At 44.6% G+C, this 21,371-nt stretch overlaps 1 protein-coding gene across 1 annotated transcript; it reads right to left on the bottom strand.

Annotated features, from left to right (window-relative positions):
* Window positions 1–15,344: 15,344 nt before the first annotated feature.
* Window positions 15,345–16,838, bottom strand: LOC132590257 (oocyte zinc finger protein XlCOF7.1-like). Its single transcript, XM_060263249.1, has one exon. It carries the CDS (start codon window positions 16,806–16,808, stop codon window positions 15,345–15,347), a length of 1,464 nt encoding a protein of 487 aa, XP_060119232.1. The 5' UTR covers window positions 16,809–16,838.
* Between the last annotated feature and the right edge of the window lie 4,533 nt (window positions 16,839–21,371).

The following is a 21,371-nucleotide window of genomic DNA, read 5'->3' as shown; positions in this document are numbered from 1 at the left end:
AGAAGGTCATCAACAAAGTAACTGTCGAACTAGAGTTGCCCAAATCCCTTAGTAAGATCCACCCTGTTTTTCATTGCAGCCTTCTTCGCAAGGATCCTGGAGCTACGCCATTCCATCCCCACCCCCCGGAACCACCGCCGACATTAGTGAAGGGTCAGAGTCACCATGAGGTGTTAGACATTCTAGACTCGAAAGTCCGGAGAGGGGCAGTGTACTATCTTATTAGATGGAAGTATTTTCCTCCTAGCTGTGACGAATGGGTAAAATCTGCTGATGTATCTGCACCGCAATTATTAAAAAGGTTTCACCTACTGTACCCACACAAGCCCAGGCCGCCGAGCTTAGGGGGGGCAGTATGTCAGAACTTGTAACTGTGATTTCTTAGCTTAGCCAAACTGTCTCCATGTTGTAACTCAGAATATTGACAACGGTCATTGACCCAAGCCTCTTTGCTATGCTAAATATTTAGGGCAGTAAGACAGGCGGCAGAAAGTCTCTGCTTAACATCCACAGGTGGCCTTTGAAGCCAGGCCGTTTGGCCTTCGCAATAGGGGGGCATCTTCCTTTACTGATAACGAAGGCTGGGAAAGAGACACTAGCTTGGAACCGTGTGAACTGCCATGAATTATTGTTTTATTATGCTTTGCTGTGGGCATAAAATGTAACCAACTGCCCAGACTCGCCATTACTGTTATTTCGTTGCTACAGTACTGAAGTTCTTCCAATAAAGATTCCTAACTTGCTACAAGTATTGGACTCTCTTGAAGTTCATCCAAGTTCTGACACTGGGGAGGGATCTCCTGGCATTGCTGCTGTTCGATAGTTGACTAGAGAGATCAGATTCCCTGCTTCAGCGGTCGAGCCCTATAGCCCTGTGCCCTGATGAGCTCTGCTCCCCAAACCCCACCCTCCTTAGGCTCCACCCCCAAAATCTCCACCTCTTTGCCAATCTGTTGGTTGTAACTGCCATGTTTTGTTATATCTGTAGTTTTATAACAGTATTTTATGCCTTTTATGTAGGATTGTATGGACAGTGAGTTTTAAGAGCCAGTTTGGTGTAGTGGTTAAGTGTGCGGACTCTTATCTGGGAGAACCGGGTTTGATTCCCCACTCCACTTGCAGCTGCTGGAATGGCCTTGGGTCAGCCATAGCTCTGGCAGAGGTTGTCCTTGAAAGGGCAGCTGCTGTGAGAGCCCTCTCCAGCCCCACCCACCTCACAGGGTGTCTGTTGTGGGGGAGGAAGGGAAAGGAGATTGTGAGCCGCTCTGAGACTCTTCGGAGTGGAGGGCGGGATATAAATCCAATATCTTCATCTACCTCACAGGGTGTCTGTTGTGGGGTAGAAAGGGAAAGGAGATTGTGAGCCACTCTGATTGAGACTCTTTGGAGTGGAGGGCGGGATATAAATCCAATATCTTCATCTACCTCACAGGGTGTCTGTTGTGGGGGAGGAAGGTAAAGGAGATTGTGAGCCGCTCTGAGACTCTTCGGAGTGGAGGGCGGGATATAAATCCAATATCTTCATCTACCTCACAGGGTGCCTGTTGTGGGGGAGGAAGGGAAAGGAGATTGTGAGCCGCTCTGAGACTTTTTGGAGTGGAGGGCGGGATATAAATCCAATATCTTCATCTACCTCACAGGGTGTCTGTTGTGGGGGAGGAAGGTAAAGAAGATTGTGAGCCGCTCTGAGACTCTTCGGAGTGGGGGGCGGGATATGAATCCAAAATCTTCATCTATCTCACAGGGTGTCTGTTGTGGGGGAGGGAGGGATAGGAGATTGTGAGCCGCTCTGAGACTCTTCGGAGTGGGGGGCAGGATATAAATCCAATATCTTCATCTACCTCACAGGGTGTCTGTTGTGGGGGAGGAAGGGAAAGGAGATTGTGAGCCGCTCTGAGACTCTTCGGAGTGGGGGGTGGGATATAAATCCAAAATCTTCATCTACCTCACAGGGTGTCTGTTGTGGGGGAGGAAGGGAAAGGAGATTGTGAGCCGCTCTGAGACTCTTCGGAGTGGGGGGTGGGATATAAATCCAAAATCTTCATCTACCTCACAGGGTGTCTGTTGTGGGGGAGGAAGGGAAAGGAGATTGTGAGCCGCTCTGAGACTCTTCGGAGTGGAGGGCGGGATATAAATCCAATATCTTCATCTACCTCACAGGGTGTCTGTTGTGGGGGAGAATGGGAAAGGAGATTGTGAGCCGCTCTGAGACTTTTTGGAGTGGAGGGCGGGATATAAATCCAATATCTTCTTCAATATCTAATTTTGTATGATTTTACTGCTTTAAATGCTGGCTAATAATAATAATAATAATAATAATACAATTTTATTTATACCCCGCCCTCCCCGCCAAGGCAGGCTCAGGGCGTGAGTAAATAATTTCTTTATTAAGGGGAGAAACAAAGAGGTCCAGACAGGGTTTTTAGTTCATCCTTGGTTTTAACACTAATTTTACATCTTCAGTGTCAGTGTCTTAAAGTCTGTATTCGTATTTTATGTATATTTTAGGTGGTATCATATTTTAGTGTATAATAATTATTGTATATTTATATTACCTTTTATTGGTTATGAATTGGACTTTTATGAATTGTTTGCTGGTCTATGACCGTTATAAATAAATAAAATTACTCCACTCCAGCTCTCTCCCAACCCACACCTGGCACCCTGCACCCCACTGAGTTCTCTCTCCTCCACTGGCGCCATCCCCAAATCTCCAGGAATTTCCCCACCTGGAGCTGGCAAGCCTCCATCTCCCATCCCCCACTGATTTATTGATTGCTTTATTATTTATTAAGAGCCCCGTGGTGCAGAGTGTTAAAGCTGCAGTACTGCAGTCCTAAGATCTGCTCACGACCTGAGTTCGATCCCCAGCGAAAGCTGGGTTTTCAGGTAGCAGGCTCAAGGTTGACTCAGCCTTCCACCCTTCTGAGGTCAAGTCAAATGAGGACCCAGCTTGCTGGGGGGAAAGCGTAGATGACTGGGGAAGGCAATGGCAAACCACCCCGTAAAAGTCTGCCATGAAAACGTGAAAGCAACATCACCACAGAGTCAAAAACGACTGGTGCTTGCACAAGGGACTTTTCCCTTTCCTTTCTTATTACTTATTACTTAATACTCGCCCTCTCTGCAAGCAGACTCAGGGCGGCTAACAATCATTTGAAACTAGGGTTGCCAAGTCCAATTCAAGAAATATCTGGGGACTTTGGGGGTGGAGCCAGGAACAAAGGTGTGACAAGTATAATTGAACTCCAAGGGAGTTCTGGCCATTATATTTAAAGGGGCAGCACACCTTTTCAAATGCCTTTCTTCCATATGAAATAATGGATAGGGGCACCATATTTTGGGGCTCATAGAATTGGACCCCCTTGTCCAATTGTTTTGAAACTTTGGGGGGGGGGTATTTTGGGGAGAGGCACTAGATGCTATACTAAAAATTTGGTGCCTCTATCTCAAAAAATAGCCCCCCCAGAGCCCCCAATACCCGCGGATCAATTCCCCACTATTCCCTATGGGAATCCTTCTCCATAGGGAATAATAGAGTGCCCAGTTTCTAAAGGGGGGGGAGGACCTCCAAACCAGGGAATCCCCTGCCCCCCCCCCCCACAAATACTTACTGGGTCTTGTTTCTGCAGAACTTTACTTGTGCTCTGAAAACGAAAGCAAAAGAAAGGGAGGGGCCGTTCTCTTAGGAAACTGTTTCTGACCCTTTCCCATGAAGCCCTTCCTGTTTCCTGCTTCCTGCTCAGCCTTAAGGGCACACATTTTAAAAATGGATCTGTTTGCAGGTTTCTAAACCTGCCAGAGCTCTAAAACTACCGGATGACTGTGGGGGCGGGTCTTCCCCCACCGGCCAGCTGGCTGGGGGCAGGGAGAAGCCTGTCAAAACGGGGGATCCCCCGCTGGGACCTGGGGATTGGGAAGCCTAGTTGAAACATCTACAATTACAATTTTAAAACGATAAAAACAATTTAAAAACATTTTATGGTGCTGCTTAACTTCAGTATAGGCAGGATCTTCCTTTCTTCTGAGAGTGAACCTATAACGATCGTAATTCCTCAGCAGTGCAGGGGGGCAGCCCTCTTCCGGTTAGGTGTCGAAGGCCAGTCAAAACAATTCAGTTTTGCAGGCCCTGTGGAATTGGGAAAGATCCCGCAGGGCCGCATGTTTGACACCCCTGCCCTAGCCCGTGTAGAACAGTCTGGCCTCCCTTGATCCAGTGATAGACGGTAGGTTTTGTGTCACTGAACACAGTGCTCTCTGGGGAAGATGCGGAGAAAGGCGGTCCCGTAGATAGGCAGGGCCCCGACCATATAAGGCTTTATTTTATTTTTTTCTAATATAATTTTTTATTGTTTACTAATTAAAATGTACAATTTTCCATTGTCTCATTGTTCCGTTATAAATTTTTCTGTCCCGTCCCTCCCCCCTCAATCTAAACTTCTTTCCGCCAGGGGCAGAGGGCTTGACGCTTCCACTGAACGTCTTCCTTCTGTTCCTCTTTTATTCAGCTCAGGTAAAGCAACCACTTTTCTTTGATCCTCGAGGTTCTGTCTTCCCATGGCAGATCCTGGTTTGCTATATCCATTATATCTGACTGAACAAATTCAAACAAATAATTATGCCAGGTTCTTTCTGTCCGTTTTTTTTAATCTTTCCACCCTACTGCTATTACTGCTTTACCAGCTAGTATCATCGCTTTTAATAGATCTTGGTTCTTTTCCCCTGTTATTGCATTGCCTAGAGTGCTCATCAACATCAGTTCAAAATCTATATTTAGCTTTACTTGAAAGAGCTTGTTTATTATTTCCACTATATTTTCTCATACTATTTTAACCTCATGACATTTCCACCACATGTGGGTGTACCATCCTTTCACTTTTCTACAATGCCAACAGTTTGGGCTATATCCTAGAAACATGTTGGCTAAGGTGGCTGGGGTTCTGTGCCATTTGGTATAAAATTTTAGCTCCATTTCCCTAAACTTATGTATTTTTATTCTCTTAATTCCTTCCATTAATTTTTTAGCTCTTTGTTCTGTTGAGTTTCTCTACTCCATTTTCTTTGAAGGTGGGCTATTATTCCTTTTTCATCTGAGGTCATTTTCTTATAAATTACACCTACCAATCCTCTTTTGTTTTTTTCCATTAATTTATAAATCTCTTCTATTGGTTCTTCTATATTTATGTCACTATTTTCAATTATCTTTTTAATTTTTGTGTATAAGTCTGCAGCTTTTAACCAGTATTTTGCACCTACTGCCTCCTCAAGAACTTGAAATGGTTTTAAGATATTTGCAGATAACAAGTCCTGTACTCTACTCTATCCTTTTTGTTTAAGTAGTTCCCCCCATCTATAGTCTATGCCTTCCTCTTCCAAAGGCGACCATCTAGATATTCGTTTTAACCATTTTGGCTTCCACTTTCTCCAGATCATTAATGTACTTTACCTTGGTCCTGTATCCAATTTAAGATCTTTAGTCCATTTATTTGTAAAAATACCAAATTTCCCTACCCCTTTGTTAGCTTCATTTTCAAACCTAACCCATTTCTGATTCCCTTCTCTTTCTATTTCTAATAATGCTTTAAGTTGAAAAGCTTCGTAACAGTTTATTATGTCCAGTACTCCCCATCCTAGTTCAGAGTTATGATTATATACTAACTTTTTTGCAATTCTAAATTTCTTAGTACCAAAAATCCATTCTCGTATTTTTATGTTCCAGTTACTCATTTTTTATTTGTCCATTTCTAATGGTATTGTTTGGAATAAATATAATAATTTTGGTATCCAAAACACTGTAACACTTTTTACTTTAGCAGTTATACTCATAGTTTTCCTCCTCCATCCCTTCATATCTCTTATCTTTTCCCATACATTTTTATAGTTTTCTTCCATTATCTTATTAATATTTTTATAAATTTCTATTTCCAAATATTTAAATTTCTTGACTCCCATTCCTATTTTAGTTAACCTATTAATTTCCTTCCTTTCCTTCAAATTCACATTATAATACATTATTTCTGATTTACGCATATTAATTCTTAATCCTGATATCGCTTCAAAGTCATCGAATATAATTTTTATTTCCTTAATTCCCTCTTTGGGATTTGCCATAATCATAATTATATCATCTGCAAATAAGTTAATTTTCATCTCCACCCTGCCCATCCTGCATCCTGCCTGAATTCCTAATTCTTTCAGCTAATTGTTCCATCGCCATTATAAATAACGCTGGTGAAAGTGGACAGCCTTGCCTTACTCCCCTTAAAATTGGAAATTGTTCCGTATTCACTCTTACAACTGCTGTACCTTCTCTGTAGATTTCAGTGGCATTGGCGATGCAGTTACAGACTTTCCTGGAGGACGCTTCCGTCCTCGACCCTCTCCAGTCCGGCTTCCGCCCGGGTCATGGGACTGAGACGGTGTTGGTCGCCCTGGTGGATGACCTTCAACGGCATCTGGATCGGGGCGGCTCGGCGGTGCTGATGTTGTTGGACCTGTTGGCTGCGTTCGACACGGTTGACCATCGGTTACTGACCTGCCGCCTCGCCGACGCGGGGATTCAGGGGTTAGCTTTACAGTGGCTTTCCTCTTTCCTCGAAGGTCGAGGACAAAGGGTCGCGATTGGGGGTGAGCTATCCCGGAGGCGCACGCTTGATTGCAGAGTGCCTCAGGGGGCGGTTCTCTCCCCGATGTTATTTAACATCTATATGCGTCCCCTTGCCCAGATTGCCCGAAGGTATGGGCTGGGTTGTCAAGAGTACGCTGATGACACCCAGCTCTATCTACTTATGGGCGGCCGACCAGTCTCAGCCCCAGAAAATCTAGACCGGGCACTACAGGAAGTGGCTGGATGGCTCAGACTGAGCGGGCTGAAGCTAAATCCGGTGAAGACAGAGGTCCTTTGCTTGGGTCGTCGGGGTCCGGGGAGGGAAATCCCCCTACCAGCTTTTGAGGGTGCGCCGCTGATAGCGGCGGACAGGGTCAAAAGCATGGGGGTACTATTGGAGCCCTCCTTAACGATGGAGGCTGATAGCAGCCACCGCCAAGTCCGCCTTTTTTCATCTTAGGCGGGCAAGGCAGTTGGCCCCCTTCCTGGAGCGCGACGATCTAGCAACAGTGATCCGTGCCACGGTCACCTCGAGGTTGTACTGCAATGCTCTTTACATGGGGCTGCCTTTGTGCCGAACCCGAAAGCTACAGCTAGTGCAGAATGCCGCGGCCCGGCTGTTGTTAGGACTCCCAAGAAGGGAGCACATCCGGCCAGGGCTCCGGGATCTGCACTGGCTGCCAATAGCTTACCGAGTCGGGTACAAGGTGCTGGTTATTACCTTTAAAGCCCTATATGGCCTAGGACCTGCCTACCTGAAGGACCGTCTCTCCCCACATGTTCCCCAGAGAGTACTGAGATCGGGAACTCGAAATCTCCTATTATCCACGGGCCAAAAGAAGCCCGCTTAAAATCTACCAGGGACCGGGCCTTTTCTGTTATGGCCCCCTCCTGGTGGAACCAGCTGCCGGAAGAGGTGAGGGCCCTGCGGGACCTTGCCCAGTTCTGCAGGGCCTGTAAGACAACCCTCTTCCGGCTGGCTTATGACTAGCTGGTACAAGAAACCAGGTGTAGTTATAATAGAGGTTGCTGTCCCTAATGTTTTAAATGTTTTAAATATCTTAAAATTTAAATGTATTAACTATTTTAACTGTTTTTATGCTTAAATTGTACTTATGTGGAACTTTGTGCTGTGAGCCGCCCTGAGGCACTTGTTGGGAAGGGCGGGATATAAATCTTAAAATAAATGAATGAATAAATAAATTTCCTGAATTGTATTTATAAATGGCTGGCCTATTCCATATTTTGACATTATGGACTACAAAAATTCACGGGACAGTGCGTCAAATGCTTTATATACATCTATTTTAAGTAATCCTAGTTTCTTAGCCTGGCTATGGCAGATTACATTTAATATATTTCTTATGGAATGTGCTATACTTCTACCCCGGCCATCGAAATAGAGGGGCACCAAAGAAGAGGTACAAGGACTCCTTGAAGAAATCCCTTAGCACCTGTCACATCAACCATCACCAGTGGTCTGACCTAGCCTCAGATCGCAAAGCATGGAGGCACACCATCCACCAGGCTGTCTCTTCCTTTGAGAACACACGCATAGCTGGTCTTGAGGACAAAAGGAGATTGAGGAAGAATCGCACTGCTACAGGACCAACCCTAAATCAGACTTTTCCCTGCAGCCGCTGTGGCCGGACCTGCCTGTCCCACATTGGTCTTGTCAGCCACCAGCGAGCCTGCAGCAAACATGGACTATTGCACCCTTCTTAAATCTTCGTTCGCGAAGCCAAGCCGAGAGAGAGAGAGAGAGTTTCTTAGCCTGGCTATGGCAGATTACATTTAATATATTTCTTATGGAATGTGCTATACTTCTACCTTTCACAAACCCATACTGATCTTCTTTTATTATATGAGGTATTACGTTTCGCAATCTGTTTGCCATTATTTTGGCAAAAATTTTATAATCTTGATTTAATAAACTTATTGGTCTGTATGAGCCCACTTCTTGAGGATTTTTCTGAGGTTTCACTATTAAAGTTATTTCCGCTTTCCTCCAGATATTTGGAGACCTTCCTCCCTTTAGGATAGTATTAAACACTGTTTGCAATTCCAGGGTCAATATTCCTTTCATTTCCTTGTAGAATTCTGCTGTAAAACCATCTAATCCCGAAGATTTGCCAGTTTTTAAACCCTTTATTACCTCAACTATTTCTTGGGTAGTGATTTCTTTCTCTAAACTTTCTTTATCCTGATCTTTTAAACTTATTCCTATTTGCTCCACAAATTCAACTATGTCTTTTTTTGCATATAAAGTTTTATAAAAATCCAGGAAGGCTTCTCTAATCGCCTTGGGTTCTGCATTGTATTTGCATGTGTTCTTATACTTTTCACCCTTTGCTTATGCCTTCTACTCTTCAAATAGTTTGCCAATCTCCTATTTGAGTTTATTGTGATCCTCTGAAATTAATTCCTTACATAGTTTGTTTTTTTCCAGAGTGCCATAGAGTCAAGAGAATCTAATTGTCTCTTAAGTTCTTTAATTAATTTTTGCCTATCTTGGCAAAATGTTTTTACTTGGTGTCTCTGTCATATTTCCAGTTCTTGTATTTTTCCTGTCTTATTAAAAAACCATTCTTTTTTATTTCCTTTTCCTTCATTATGCATTGTCCCCCGATTACTGCCTTAGCTGCATCCCAAAGAATATCTGTGGCCACTGTCCCTCTATCTTCCTTAAAATATAATTTTCCATAACTTTTTTTATCTTTTTCTTTAGTCATAATCATATTATTACATCTCCACATTCTTTTAACCTGTTCACCTTTTATTTCTATTTCTATACTCAATGGGGCATGAGCAGAGATCCATATTGGGTGCGTTGTTATTCTTGTCAATTCCCAATTATTTGATCTTTGAAAGATTATATGATCTAAGCATGAAGCTATTTTATGCCTGCTGGAAAAGTGAGTTGGTTGGGGGTTCAAACTTAAAGCTTCATATGCTTCTATCAGATTCCACTTTTCCCACCTAATTTAGTGACATCCATGTTAAAATCTCCTGCTATTATCACTTCTCCTTCAGAGAACCTCTGTAACTTTTGTAATACTGTTACTAGAAATTTTTTCCATCCTTTGTTTGGGGCATAAATAGTTATCAGTGTTATCAATCTATTTTGAAAGGAGCATTTAGCCAAGAGATATCTTCCTTCCCCATCACTTAATACATCTATCAATTTAATGTCATTCCTTTTGTGTGCCAGAATTGCCACGCCCCTTGCTTTTGCAGTACTTCTTGCTTCAGCTAACACCTCCCACTGTGGGTCATTAAATAATGGTTTAGTATCCTTTTTGACTTTGTGTGTTTCCTGTAAGCACGTAATATCTATATTTTGTTGCTTTATAAATCTAGCAATACTTTGTTGCTTTATAAATCTAGCAATATTTTGTTGCTTTATAAATCTAAACCTTTTGAGATTAGAACTTAGACCATTAAAGTTCAGTGAAAGCATCTTCAACATTCTAATCATTTTTTTACACTAAAATTCCCCCGTCCCTCTGGCCGAACGTTTACTTAATTATCCTTCCCTTCCTGCTTCCCAACATCCCTTCCCCCCCTCCTCCACCCCCTCCCTCCTGCCCCTGACATAGAGCTTGTAACTGGGGGTGATTCCTCATCCCCTCTCTATGCCTTTGAGTATGCACATCCCCCCCTCCTTCATACTTAATTATATCCTTAATTTATGACCTCTTATTTTATGAATACTTCCCTTTTCTTATGAAAGCGTCCTTTGCCGTTTGTCCTGACGTGTGGTAGATTCTTCTTCTTCTTCTTCCAATATTGAAGTCTCCTCCATTGGTTGGGAGTCAGTGTCTCCTGGGTCGATTTCCAACTTCTCTAGTAGTTTCACTGCTTCATCTGGATTTCTTGCCATCAGTCTTTTCCCCTCTCTGAAAATTACTATAGAAGCTGGATAAGCCCATGTGAACTGCATTTTGTTCTGGAAGAGCCTCTCAGCATATGGTTTCATTAAGCTCTTTTGTTGCAATGTTTCCTGACAAAAGTCTTGTCTTACAAAACCCTTTTCCCGTTTATGTTCCAGTTGTTTGTTCTTCTTCAGAGCTAGGAATACTTGTTGTTGTAATTTCTCCCTCGCAAATTTAACTATCACGATGCGTGTTTCCCCTCCTCTCCTTTTACTCCGCAGTCTGTGTACTCGCTCTATCTGCTCTTCATTTAATTTTATTCCCTGCTCTGAAATCCATTCCATCATGCTCTTCTCTACCTGTTTTGCATCTACTTCTGAGATTCCATGTACAATTAAATTGGCCCTTCTATTCCTGTCCGAAAGCTCAGTGATTTGTTTCTTCAGCTGGTTAATCTGCACCTTATATTCTTTTGTGGCGCTATCAGCTTTCAATGCCAGTTCTTTGACCCCTTTTAACTCCATATTTAATTGGCACACCTCCTTTTTTACTTCTGCAATTTCAGCTCTAATTTTCTCATTAGATTCCAACACTAAGTTTTGAAATTGTGTCATTTGCTCAGATAACCCTTTCACTGTAGTCGCCATTTTAAGCAATCAGTCACGGCTAGCGTCGACTTCTTATCTTGAAAGTTCAATAAAAGTTTTCTTACCAAACGCAGCCGTTGAGTTTTCAAATCAGACTATTCTCTACTTCCTTAGACACTCTCCTATTTATATCTCACACTGTAGTGGGAATGTTTACATTCCTTTTAGGTCATAATTCTTTTTCCTTCTAGGAGGGGAAGGCAAAGGGTTCTTAGAGCATGCGCACACCTCTCGACCATATAGGGCTTTAAAGGTCAGTACCGAACAGATACGGAACACAATAGGTAGCCAGTGCAGCTCTTTCAGCACCGGTTGAATGTGCTCCCATCGAGGGAGCCCCGTTAACAGTTGTGTTGCAGTGTTCTGCACTAGCTGTGGTTTCTGAGTTAGGGTCAAGGGTAGTCCCACGTACAGAGCATAACAGTGATAAATAACCTGTCACCCCTAACCTGGGACGGTTACAATTCATTTAATTAAGCTTCACCTTTCCTTATAGTTCAAAGTGCTTATAATAACGGTTGAAACCATTTTCATTTAAGGAAAAAGGAAAGGAAAGGTCCCCCCTGCAAGCACCAGTCGTTTCCAACTCTGGGGTGACGTTGCTTTCACATTTTCATGGCTAACTTTTTACGGGGTGGTTTGCCATGGCCTTCTCCAGTCTGGGGACTCATTTGACTGACCTCGGAAGGATGGAATGCTGAGTCAACCTTGGGCCAGCTACCTGAATCCAGTTTCCACTGGAATCGAACTCAGTCATAAGCAGAGAGTTCAGACCACAGTACTTCAGTACTGTTGCTTTACCACTCTGCGCCACGGGGCCTCTCATTTAAAAATACTTTTAAAAATCCCTAGTCCTCCCTCCGTTAAAAGAGATGCCTGCCAATTCAAACCCTCTAAAAAGAGTTCAGTTCCCGCTAAAGAAAATGGCTGCCTTGGAAGGTGGATTCTGCGTAGGGTTACCAAGTCCGACTCAAGAAATATCTGGGGACTTTGGGGGTGGAGCCAGGTGTGGCAAGCACGATTCAACTCCCAAGGGAGTTTTGGCAATCACATTTAAAGGGACCTCGTGCCTTTTAAATGAATATTAAGAACATGAGAAACCATGCTGGATCAGGCCAAAAAAGCCAGGTGCCATCTGGAGGTCCATCAGTGGGGCCAGGACACTAGAAGTCCTCCCACTGTGCCCCCTCCCAAGCCCCAAGAATACAGAGCATCACTTGCCCCAGACATAAGAACATAAGAGAAGCCATGTTGGATCAGGCCAATGGCCCAGTCCAAGACTTTGTGTAACACAGTGGACAGAAAAACTAGGTGCCGTCAGGAGGTCCATCAGTGAGGCCAGGACACTAGAAGCCCTCCCACTGTGCCCCCAAGCACCAAGAATACAGAGCACCACTTGCCCCAGAGAGTTCCATCTATACTTCTTGGCTAACAGGGCTCCAAGTGTCCTGGCCCCACTGATGGTGCCTGGGTTTTTTTGGCCTGATCCAACTTGGCTTCTCTTATCTTCTCAACATTCAAGAGCCCAATTGGGATCCCTCTGTTAGGACCACCCGACCATGATGTTTGGGACACTAGAAGCCTTAACGACTAACAAAATTTCTGGCAGGCTGTGAGCTTTTGTGAGTCACTGCTCACCTCCTCGGATGCCAGTCATTAGTAGGAGGAAAATTTTTTAAAAGGGGGGAAATCAAAACAAGACAGAAGAAAAAGTTTCCTATTATAGAAAACCCATTCATCAAATGACATAAAAGACCCTGGGAACTTCTACATGCCAAGCAATTTCCATAGGCCAGTGTTTCCCATTTGCAAGGTCGTGACCCAGTACCGGGCTACGGAAGCCTCACTACTGGGTCACAAAAAAAGCCAAAGCTAGCCCCGCCCCCAGCAAAGCCTGACCTGTACTCTGTTTCCTTTCTTCCCCTGTCTCTGTTGTGCAGAGAAAAGCTAGCCTTGGAGACTGACACAGGCTGCAAAGCCTGATCTCCATTTGGCTTCCTTCCTTCAGATGTATTTAAATGGTTTATGAATATGTGTGTTTGATGTGTTGGTATGTTTGTGGAAGAGCACCTCATTTCGTTGCTCTCTTTTTGTTGAGAACAATGACAATAAATTCATCTATCTATCTATCTATCTATCTATCTTCCCCCGTCTCTCTGTTCTGCAGAGAGGAGCTAGCCTTGAAGACTGACACAGGCTGCAAAGTCTGAGCTCCATTTGGCTTCCTTCCTTCCCCCGTCTCTCTGTTGTGCAGAGAGGAGCTTGTCTTGAAGACTAACACAGACTGCAAAGCCTGACGTCTATTTGGCTTCCTTCCCCCTTCCTTCCTTTTTTTTTGTCCCCCCCTTCTTTCTTTCTTTCCCTGTAAGTGGTGCTCTGTCTGTATTCTTGGAGCTGTGGGGGGTGCAGGAAACACAGACATGGGAAACACAGCCAGTAAAAAGCTGCAAACCCCTCAGAAATATTTTGGGATAACTGCAGTCAAAAATTTATTGTGTATACCTATTGGCCATTACAAAACAGAACACAAACGCCAAAGTTCACAGAAAACATCTTAAAAGTTCCCCAGAAGGGCCGCCCTCAAGAAGTTGTTGTTGATGGATGATATTGGATTTATACCCCACCCTTCACTCTGAATCTCAGAGCAGCTTACAATCTCCTTTTACTTCCCCTCCCAACAACAGACACACTGTGAAGTAGGTGGGGCTGAGAGAGCTCTGACAGCAGCTGCCTTTTCAAGGAGAGCTCAGAGAGCTATGGCTGACCCAAGGCCATTCCAGCAGCTACAAGTGGAGGAGTGGGGAATCAAACCTGGTTCTCTCAGATACGAGTCTGAGCACTTAACCACTACACCAAACTGTCCATCAGTTACATTTGATATCACTCTTGCTCTTATCAGCTGCAAGGGCAAGCAAAGAGACTCTATAAGATACATGAGCATCACTGTCAGATAACAGAGACAGAAAGTTTCAAACTCTCAGACCCAGGTGACCAGGAGGGGAAGAGGCTAATCCCCCTAAAGGAAGGCCTCCAGCAGCATTAAAGAGCCTACCAGCCAATCAAGGCCGAATGATTAAGTATCATTTGCAGGTGTAGGATGCTTAGGGAGAACACACCAAAGCCCCAGCTGGAATACTTCACAGAGGGTTAGAACACCACTCCTTTGGTAGCTGGAGCCAAAACAACTTACAATTTGTGTTGCTGGTCAAATATCTGAAAGGGAATGAACTTCAATAACAAATGATACTTCTGTTCACCCCAGCCCCCACAATTAGATGGAAAAAATACAGTTTAAAATAATACAGTAATTTACAATAATCTCATAGCAATATTCATCGACTTATTAAAATTAATTTCAATGGACCAGATAGCTATGTATAAGGAGTATAAGTCTGATGTACCTGATACACATAAGAATCTCTTAAACAACCTATGAACATTCCTTAGTTCAGCTTCGTTTTCTCAGATTAATAAACAATCTAGGGTTGCCAACTGGCTGGAAGAAAAGAGTCTGGTGTCCTTTTGACACCATATGGGGTAGTGAGATGTATCAGAAGGCTTCGAACACGGCTAAAGCTTCTTCCATATTGAGAACATTTTTAATATTTCTTCCTGGTTACAATAACATTTCTGCGTAGATTCAAGCTTTCTACAATACTTTATATAGTGCCAATTCTTTATACGGAATGTGGCTCTGCTTTAGTTATAAAATAAGATAAAAGCTGCTTTAACAGGCTAAGCAATTACAAGATCTCTCCCCTGTGTGGGTTCTCTGATGACTTTGAAGATTGCCACTGTCAGTGAATCTCTTTCCACACTCTGAGCATTCAAAAGGTCTCTCCCCTGTGTGGGTTTGAACATATGAACATATGAAGCTGCCTTATACTGAATCAGACCTTTGGTCCATCAAAGTCAGTATTGTCTTCTCAGACTGGCAGTGGCTCTCCAGGGTCTCAAGCTGAGGTTTTTCACACCTATTTGCCTGGACCCTTTTTTGGAGATGCCAGGGATTGAACCTGGGACCTTCTGCTTCCCAAGCAGATGCTCTACCACTGAGCCACTGTCCCATCACTGTTCTCTGATGACTTTGAAGATTCTGTCTCTCACTGAACATCTTTCCACTCTGAGCATTCAAAAGGTCTCTCCCTTGTGTGGGTTCTCTGATGGCATTGAAGAGTGCCACTGTGACTGAATCTCTTTCCACACGCTGAGCATTCAACATGTCTCTCCCATATGGGTTCTCTGATGTCTTTGAAGAGTGCCACTGTGACTGAATCTCTTCCCACACTCTGAGCATTCAAAAGGTCTCTCCCCTGTGTGGGTTCTCTGATGCCTGTGAAGACTGCTACTTTCAGTGAATCTCTTTCCACACTCTGAGCATTCAAAATGTCTCTCCCCGGTGTGCGTTCTCTGATGCCATTGAAGATGGTCACTCCGACTGAATCTCTTTCCACAATCTGAGCATTCAAAAGGTCTCTCCCCTGTGTGGGTTCTCTGATGAGTTTGAAGATTGCCACTCCGACTGAATCTCTTTCCACACTCTGAGCATTCAAAAGGTCTCTCCCCTGTGTGGGTTCTCTGATGACTTCGAAGACTGCCACTCCGACTGAATCTCTGTCCACACTCTAAGCATTCAAAAGGTCTCTCCCCTGTGTGGGTTCTCTGATGATTTTGAAGACTGCCACTGTGACTGAATCTCTTTCCACACTCTGAGCATTCAAAAGGTCTCTCCCCTGTGTGGGTTCTCTGATGACTTTTTAGACTGCCACTGTCAGTGAATCTCTTTCCACACACTGAGCATTCAAAAGGTTTCTCCCCTGTGTGGGTTCTCTGATGACTTTGAAGACTGCGACTCACACTGAATCTCTTTCCACACTCTGAGCATTCAAAAGGTCTCTCCCCTGTGTGGGTTCTCTGATGACTTTGAAAATGGCTGCTCTGACTGAATCTCTTTCCACACTCTGAGCATTCAAAAGGTCTGTCCCCTGTGTGAGTTCTCTGATGACTTTGAAGACTGCAACTGTGACTGAATCTCTTTCCACACTCTGAGCATTCAAAAGGTCTCTCCCCTGTGTGGGTTCTCTGATGACTTTGAAGATGGCAACTCTGACTGAATCTCTTTCCACACTCTGAACATTCAAAAGGTTTCTCCCCTATGTGGGTTCTCTGATGCGTGTGAAGATGGCTACTGACAGTGAATCTCTTTCCACACTCTGAGCATTCAAAAGGTTTCTCCCCTGTGTGTGTTCTCTGATGAATTTGAAGACTGCTACTGTCAGTGAATCTCTTTCCACACTCTGAGCATTCAAAAGGTCTCTCCCCTGTGTGGGTTCTCTGATGCCTGTGAAGACTGCTACTGACAGTGAATCTCTTTCCACACTCTGAACATTCAAAAGGTCTCTCCCCTGTGTGGGTTCTCTGATGACTTTGAAGAAGGCCACTGTGACTGAATCTCTTTCCACACTCTGAGCAATCAAAAGGTTTCACCCCTATGTGGGTTCTCTGATGCCTGTGAAGATGGCCGCTCTGACTGAATCTCTTTCCACACTCTGAGCATTCAAAAGGTTTCTCCCCTGTGTGGGTTCTCTGATGACTTTGAAGACTGCTACTGTCAGTGAATCTCTTTCCACACTCTGAGCATTCAAAAGGTTTCTCCCCTGTGTGGGTTCTCTGATGCATCTGAAGTTTCCGTCTCTCACTGAACCTCTTTCCACATTCTGAGCATTCAAAAGGTCTCTCCCCTGTGTAGGTTCTCTGATGACTTTGAAGATGGCCACTCTGACTGAATCTCTTTTCACTCTCTAAACAGTCCAAAGGTCTGTCTCCTTTGTGGATTCTCTGATGCTTTTGAAGATTCCCTGTCTCACTGAATCTCCTTCCACTCTCTGTGCATTCAAATGATTTCTGCCCTCTTCGTTGTCTTTGGTGCAGAGGGAGCTGTGATCTGATTTTGAAGTGCTTTACACACTGAACGGATGTACTTGCCCTCATTATCCTCTGCTTTGGAAAACGTGCATTATGTCGTCTTCTATTTCTCTTCTCAGGTGTATGGCTGCCTTTCTTTCTCTTAGGTCTTCCTGGATTCCTGATGTTTTCTTTCAAGTCCACATTTTTAACTCGATCTGGCAACTGCTGATCCAGTTTCTCACCCTCCTCATTGCTCTGATCGTCGTGGGCTGGAATAAGAAGAAAGATCCCATTAACACCTGGAGGGCAGGTAAGTTCTAAAGGCATCGATGTGACTGCAGGAGGAAAGGACTGAGGGCCCTTTGGCCTCCTTCGGCTTGCCTGATCTTAACCTCTCTTCCACCCTCCCCGAGATATCTAGTCTTTCAGGATACCTCATCCCTACGAGAGTCACACCTGAGCTCTTGCTCAGAGGAAGCTCCTGACCCTACAAGTCCCAGTCCCCAGAAGGCCGCCTGTCCCTGCAGTGAAATGTCTGATTCTACCAACCAAATGTTGCTCTGAACTCAATCCAAAATCACCCATGGCTATTCCTTGCCTCTTCCAGGGCCAGTTTGGTGTAGTGGTGAAGTGTGCGGACTCTTATCTGGGAGAACGGAGTTTGATTCCCCACTCTTCCACTTGTAGCTGCTGGAATGGTATTGGATTAGCCATAGTTCTCGCAGAGCTGTCCTTGAAAATGCAGCTTCTGAGGAGAGCTCTCTCAGCCCCACCCACCTCACAGGGTGTCTGTTGTGGTGCGGGGGGGGGGGGGGAAGGTAAAGGAGATTGTGACCGCTCTGAGACTCTTTAGATTCAGAGTATAAGGCGAGATATAAATCCAATATATTCTTCTTCTTGACATCCCCAGAAGGACTCCTCCCCCCGCAGGAGGCTGTATTATTGTCCCAACCTGCACTGGGGATGCTGCACAGCTTGCCTGTAGTATTCTGAGCCTGGTTCAAAGTGCTGGCTTTGACCTTTAAAGCCCTATATGGCTTGGGACCTGTCTACTTTCTGGACCGCCTTTCCTCACAGGAGCCCCAGAGAGCACTACGATCAAGCTCGTTAAATCTTTTAAAGATCCCCGGGCTAAAAGAGGCCCGTTTGACCGCAAGAGCCTTTTTCGTGGCTACGCCTGCCCCCTGGAAGGCCCTGAGGAGACCAGGGCCCTGCGGGATTTATCACAATTTTGCAGGGCCTGTAAGACATACCTGCTCAGGCAGGCTTTTAATAACTAAGTGGAGGCACTTTTAACATCTATGGGGTGTGTACTATCTACCCCACAATGGCATCACAAATTAATTCAAAACAGACAGAGCGCGCTATGTGAACTGTATTCAAACTGTTTTAATATTTTAATAATGTTTTATTAAGAACATAAGAACATAAGAGAAGCCATGTTGGATCAGGCCAATGGCCCATCCAGTCCAACACTCTGTGTCACACAGTGGCAAAAAATTTTATACATACACACACACTGTGGCTAATAGCCACTGATGGACCTCTGCTTCATATTTTTATCTAAACCCCTCTTGAAGGTGGCTATGCTTGTGGCCACCACCACCTCCTGTGGCAGTGATCTGTGTAGACCTCTCTCGGCTTGGCTTCGCGAACGAAGATTTAAGAAGGGTGCAATAGTCCACGTTTGCTGCAGGCTCGCTGGTGGCTGACAAGACCAATGTGGGACAGGCAGGTCCGGCCACAGCGGCTGCAGGGAAAAGTCTGATTTAGGGTTGGTCCTGTAGCAGTGCGATTCTTCCTCAATCTCCTTTTGTCCTCAAGACCAGCTATGCGTGCGTTCTCAAAGGAAGAGACAGCCTGGTGGATGGTGTGCCTCCATGCTTTGCGATCTGAGGCTAGGTCAGACCACTGGTGATGGTTGATGTGACAGGTGCTAAGGGATTTCTTCAAGGAGTCCTTGTACCTCTTCTTTGGTGCCCCTCTATTTCGATGGCCGGTGGAGAGTTCGCCATACAGGGCAATCTTGGGAAGGCGGTGGTTTTCCATCCTAGAAATATGCCCTGCCCAGCGCAGCTGCGTCTTCAACAGCAGTGCCTCGATGCTGGTAACCTCCGCCCTCTTGAGGACTTCAGTGTTGGTCACAAAGTCACTCCAGTGGATGTTGAGGATGGTGCGAAGGCAGCGCTGATGAAAGCGCTCAAGGAGTTGCAGGTGATGACGGTATAAAACCCACGATTCGGAGCCGTAGATGAGGGTTGTCATCACAACCGCTTTGTAAACATTGATCTTTGTGCCTTTTTTCAGATGCTTGTTGCTCCACACTCTTTTGTGCAGTCGGCCAAAGGCACGGTTTGCCTTTGCCAGCCTGTTGTCAATCTCCTTGTCGATCTTGGCATCTGAGGAGATGATGCACCCCAGGTAGCTGAACTGCTGGACTGTCTTCAGAACTGATTCACCCACAGTGATGCAGGGAGGGTGATAATCTTCCTGGGGTGCAGGCTGGTGGAGAACTTCTGTCTTCTTCAGACTAACTTCTAGGCCGAATAGCTTGGCAGCCTCTGCAAAGCAGGACGTCATATGCTGCAGAGCTGATGCCGAGTGGGAGACAAGTGCAGCATCATCAGCAAACAGTAGCTCTGTGGCAGTGAATTCCACATGGTAATCACTCTTTGGGTGAAGAAGTACTTCCTTTTATCCGTTTTAACCTGGCTGCTCAGCAATTTCATCGAATGCCCACGAGTTATTGTTATAATGTGAATCTGTCATCAAATTGTGACCGTTGTTAGCCGCCCTGAGCCCGTTTGGGGAGGGCGGAATACAAGTGCAAGAAATAAAAATAGAATAAATAACTAAATCTTGCTCCTAATTCAATCCAAACTCCCCGATGGCTATGCCTTGCCTCTTTATTGGGCTAACTGAATGATACTTACTGTCAGACAGGTCATTTGGGGAGGAAATTGGCTCTTGAGATCCTCTTGAGAAACTCCCCAGCTTTTCTTTGGATGCAAGGCGATTGTCTTTCTCCACCAAAGTCTCGCTTATACTTCTGACTTCATTTGCAGAGAGAGAGAAAGAAAAAGTAATCATTCTTCTATCGGGAAGGAAATAAATTCTGGAGTAAAAATTCTTCTGGAATCATGGTCAGGATCTTAGCCCGCAATCCCAACCAGTGTAAGAGGGACAGATTTGTGAGGCAAAGCAGCCTAGTTCCCCTCAAGGGTTAATGTGAGCATTAAATGGTCCGTCTGACTTGCAGGTGTTGCTAATTTGACACCCCCCCCCCTCCAGCTTATCTTTCTCAAGGCTGGCTTTGGTGAATCCTGAGAACCTGTATCCAGTTGTGTGACCAGGAGTTAGGGGGGGACTGGGTGGGCGCTGACAGCTTCTGGAAGATTCCATCAGTGAGGACCCTCGATTGGGTCATTCGGACCACCTGACACTACAGAGGTAGAAGTATAACACCAGGGGGACCCAGGCTTGGGTTCTTGACAGCATCTTTCACAGGTCACAGTCAAAGGGGATGTTTGTAATCCCATCCAGGGGGGAGGGGGTGTTGTAAACGTAAGCAGTAGAGAAATGAGGATCTGGCCCCTTCCGGATTCTTTCTCAGGGGTTCTTTCATTTCCACCTTTGCCTCCGGCCGGGAGACCTTCTCAGTAACACCAACAAAATGGGATCACACTTCACATTACACACACCAAGAGATACAGACCCTCTGATGTCCTGGCTAACAATGTTTAGTAAAACTTTTTTAGAAAAACCATATAATTTTTTTGTACATTACAAAAGCACAAGAAAGTTCCATTCTCACATTACAATATTACAAGAAAGGTCCAATGTGCACCCAGAAACTTACCATTCAATCCTTTTGGAGCTTGCTTTCTGCCATCAAAAGGAACGGCTTGCTCCTAATAAAAATATTTTAGAGAGCAATTTGCCAGCAAGCTCCAGAAGGCTTTTGCATCGGGTTGAAGAAGTGGTTCAGGACTGGTTTAAGCTCCTAATAAATATATATGTACACTTAAGTGGGATTGAGTTGCAAGTTTTTAATAACAATTAACAATATCTTAAAATTTAAAAATTATCTATTTCCATTCAGCTTTGTGGTGTCTCCTGTTGTTACCGCCCTGGTTTATCCCACGATGACAGAACTTGAAAAACAAAAACAGATGTTGCAGAAGTGCATTTCCATTCAATTGTTACAAGAGGCTGACAACCCTGAAAGAAATAAGGACTACTCTTCAGGAAAAACTTCATTGACAAAATGAGCCTATATCTCATCTAAATCTGAGAGGCTCACTAGACCTCTCTCCAGGCCCGTAGCCAGAAAAG

The sequence above is a fragment of the Heteronotia binoei genome, chromosome 2 (genome assembly GCF_032191835.1).
Source record: "Heteronotia binoei isolate CCM8104 ecotype False Entrance Well chromosome 2, APGP_CSIRO_Hbin_v1, whole genome shotgun sequence".
NCBI lineage: Eukaryota > Metazoa > Chordata > Lepidosauria > Squamata > Gekkonidae > Heteronotia > Heteronotia binoei.
Note: the sequence above shows the minus strand (reverse complement) of the source record. Positions and strands in the feature narration are given on the sequence as shown.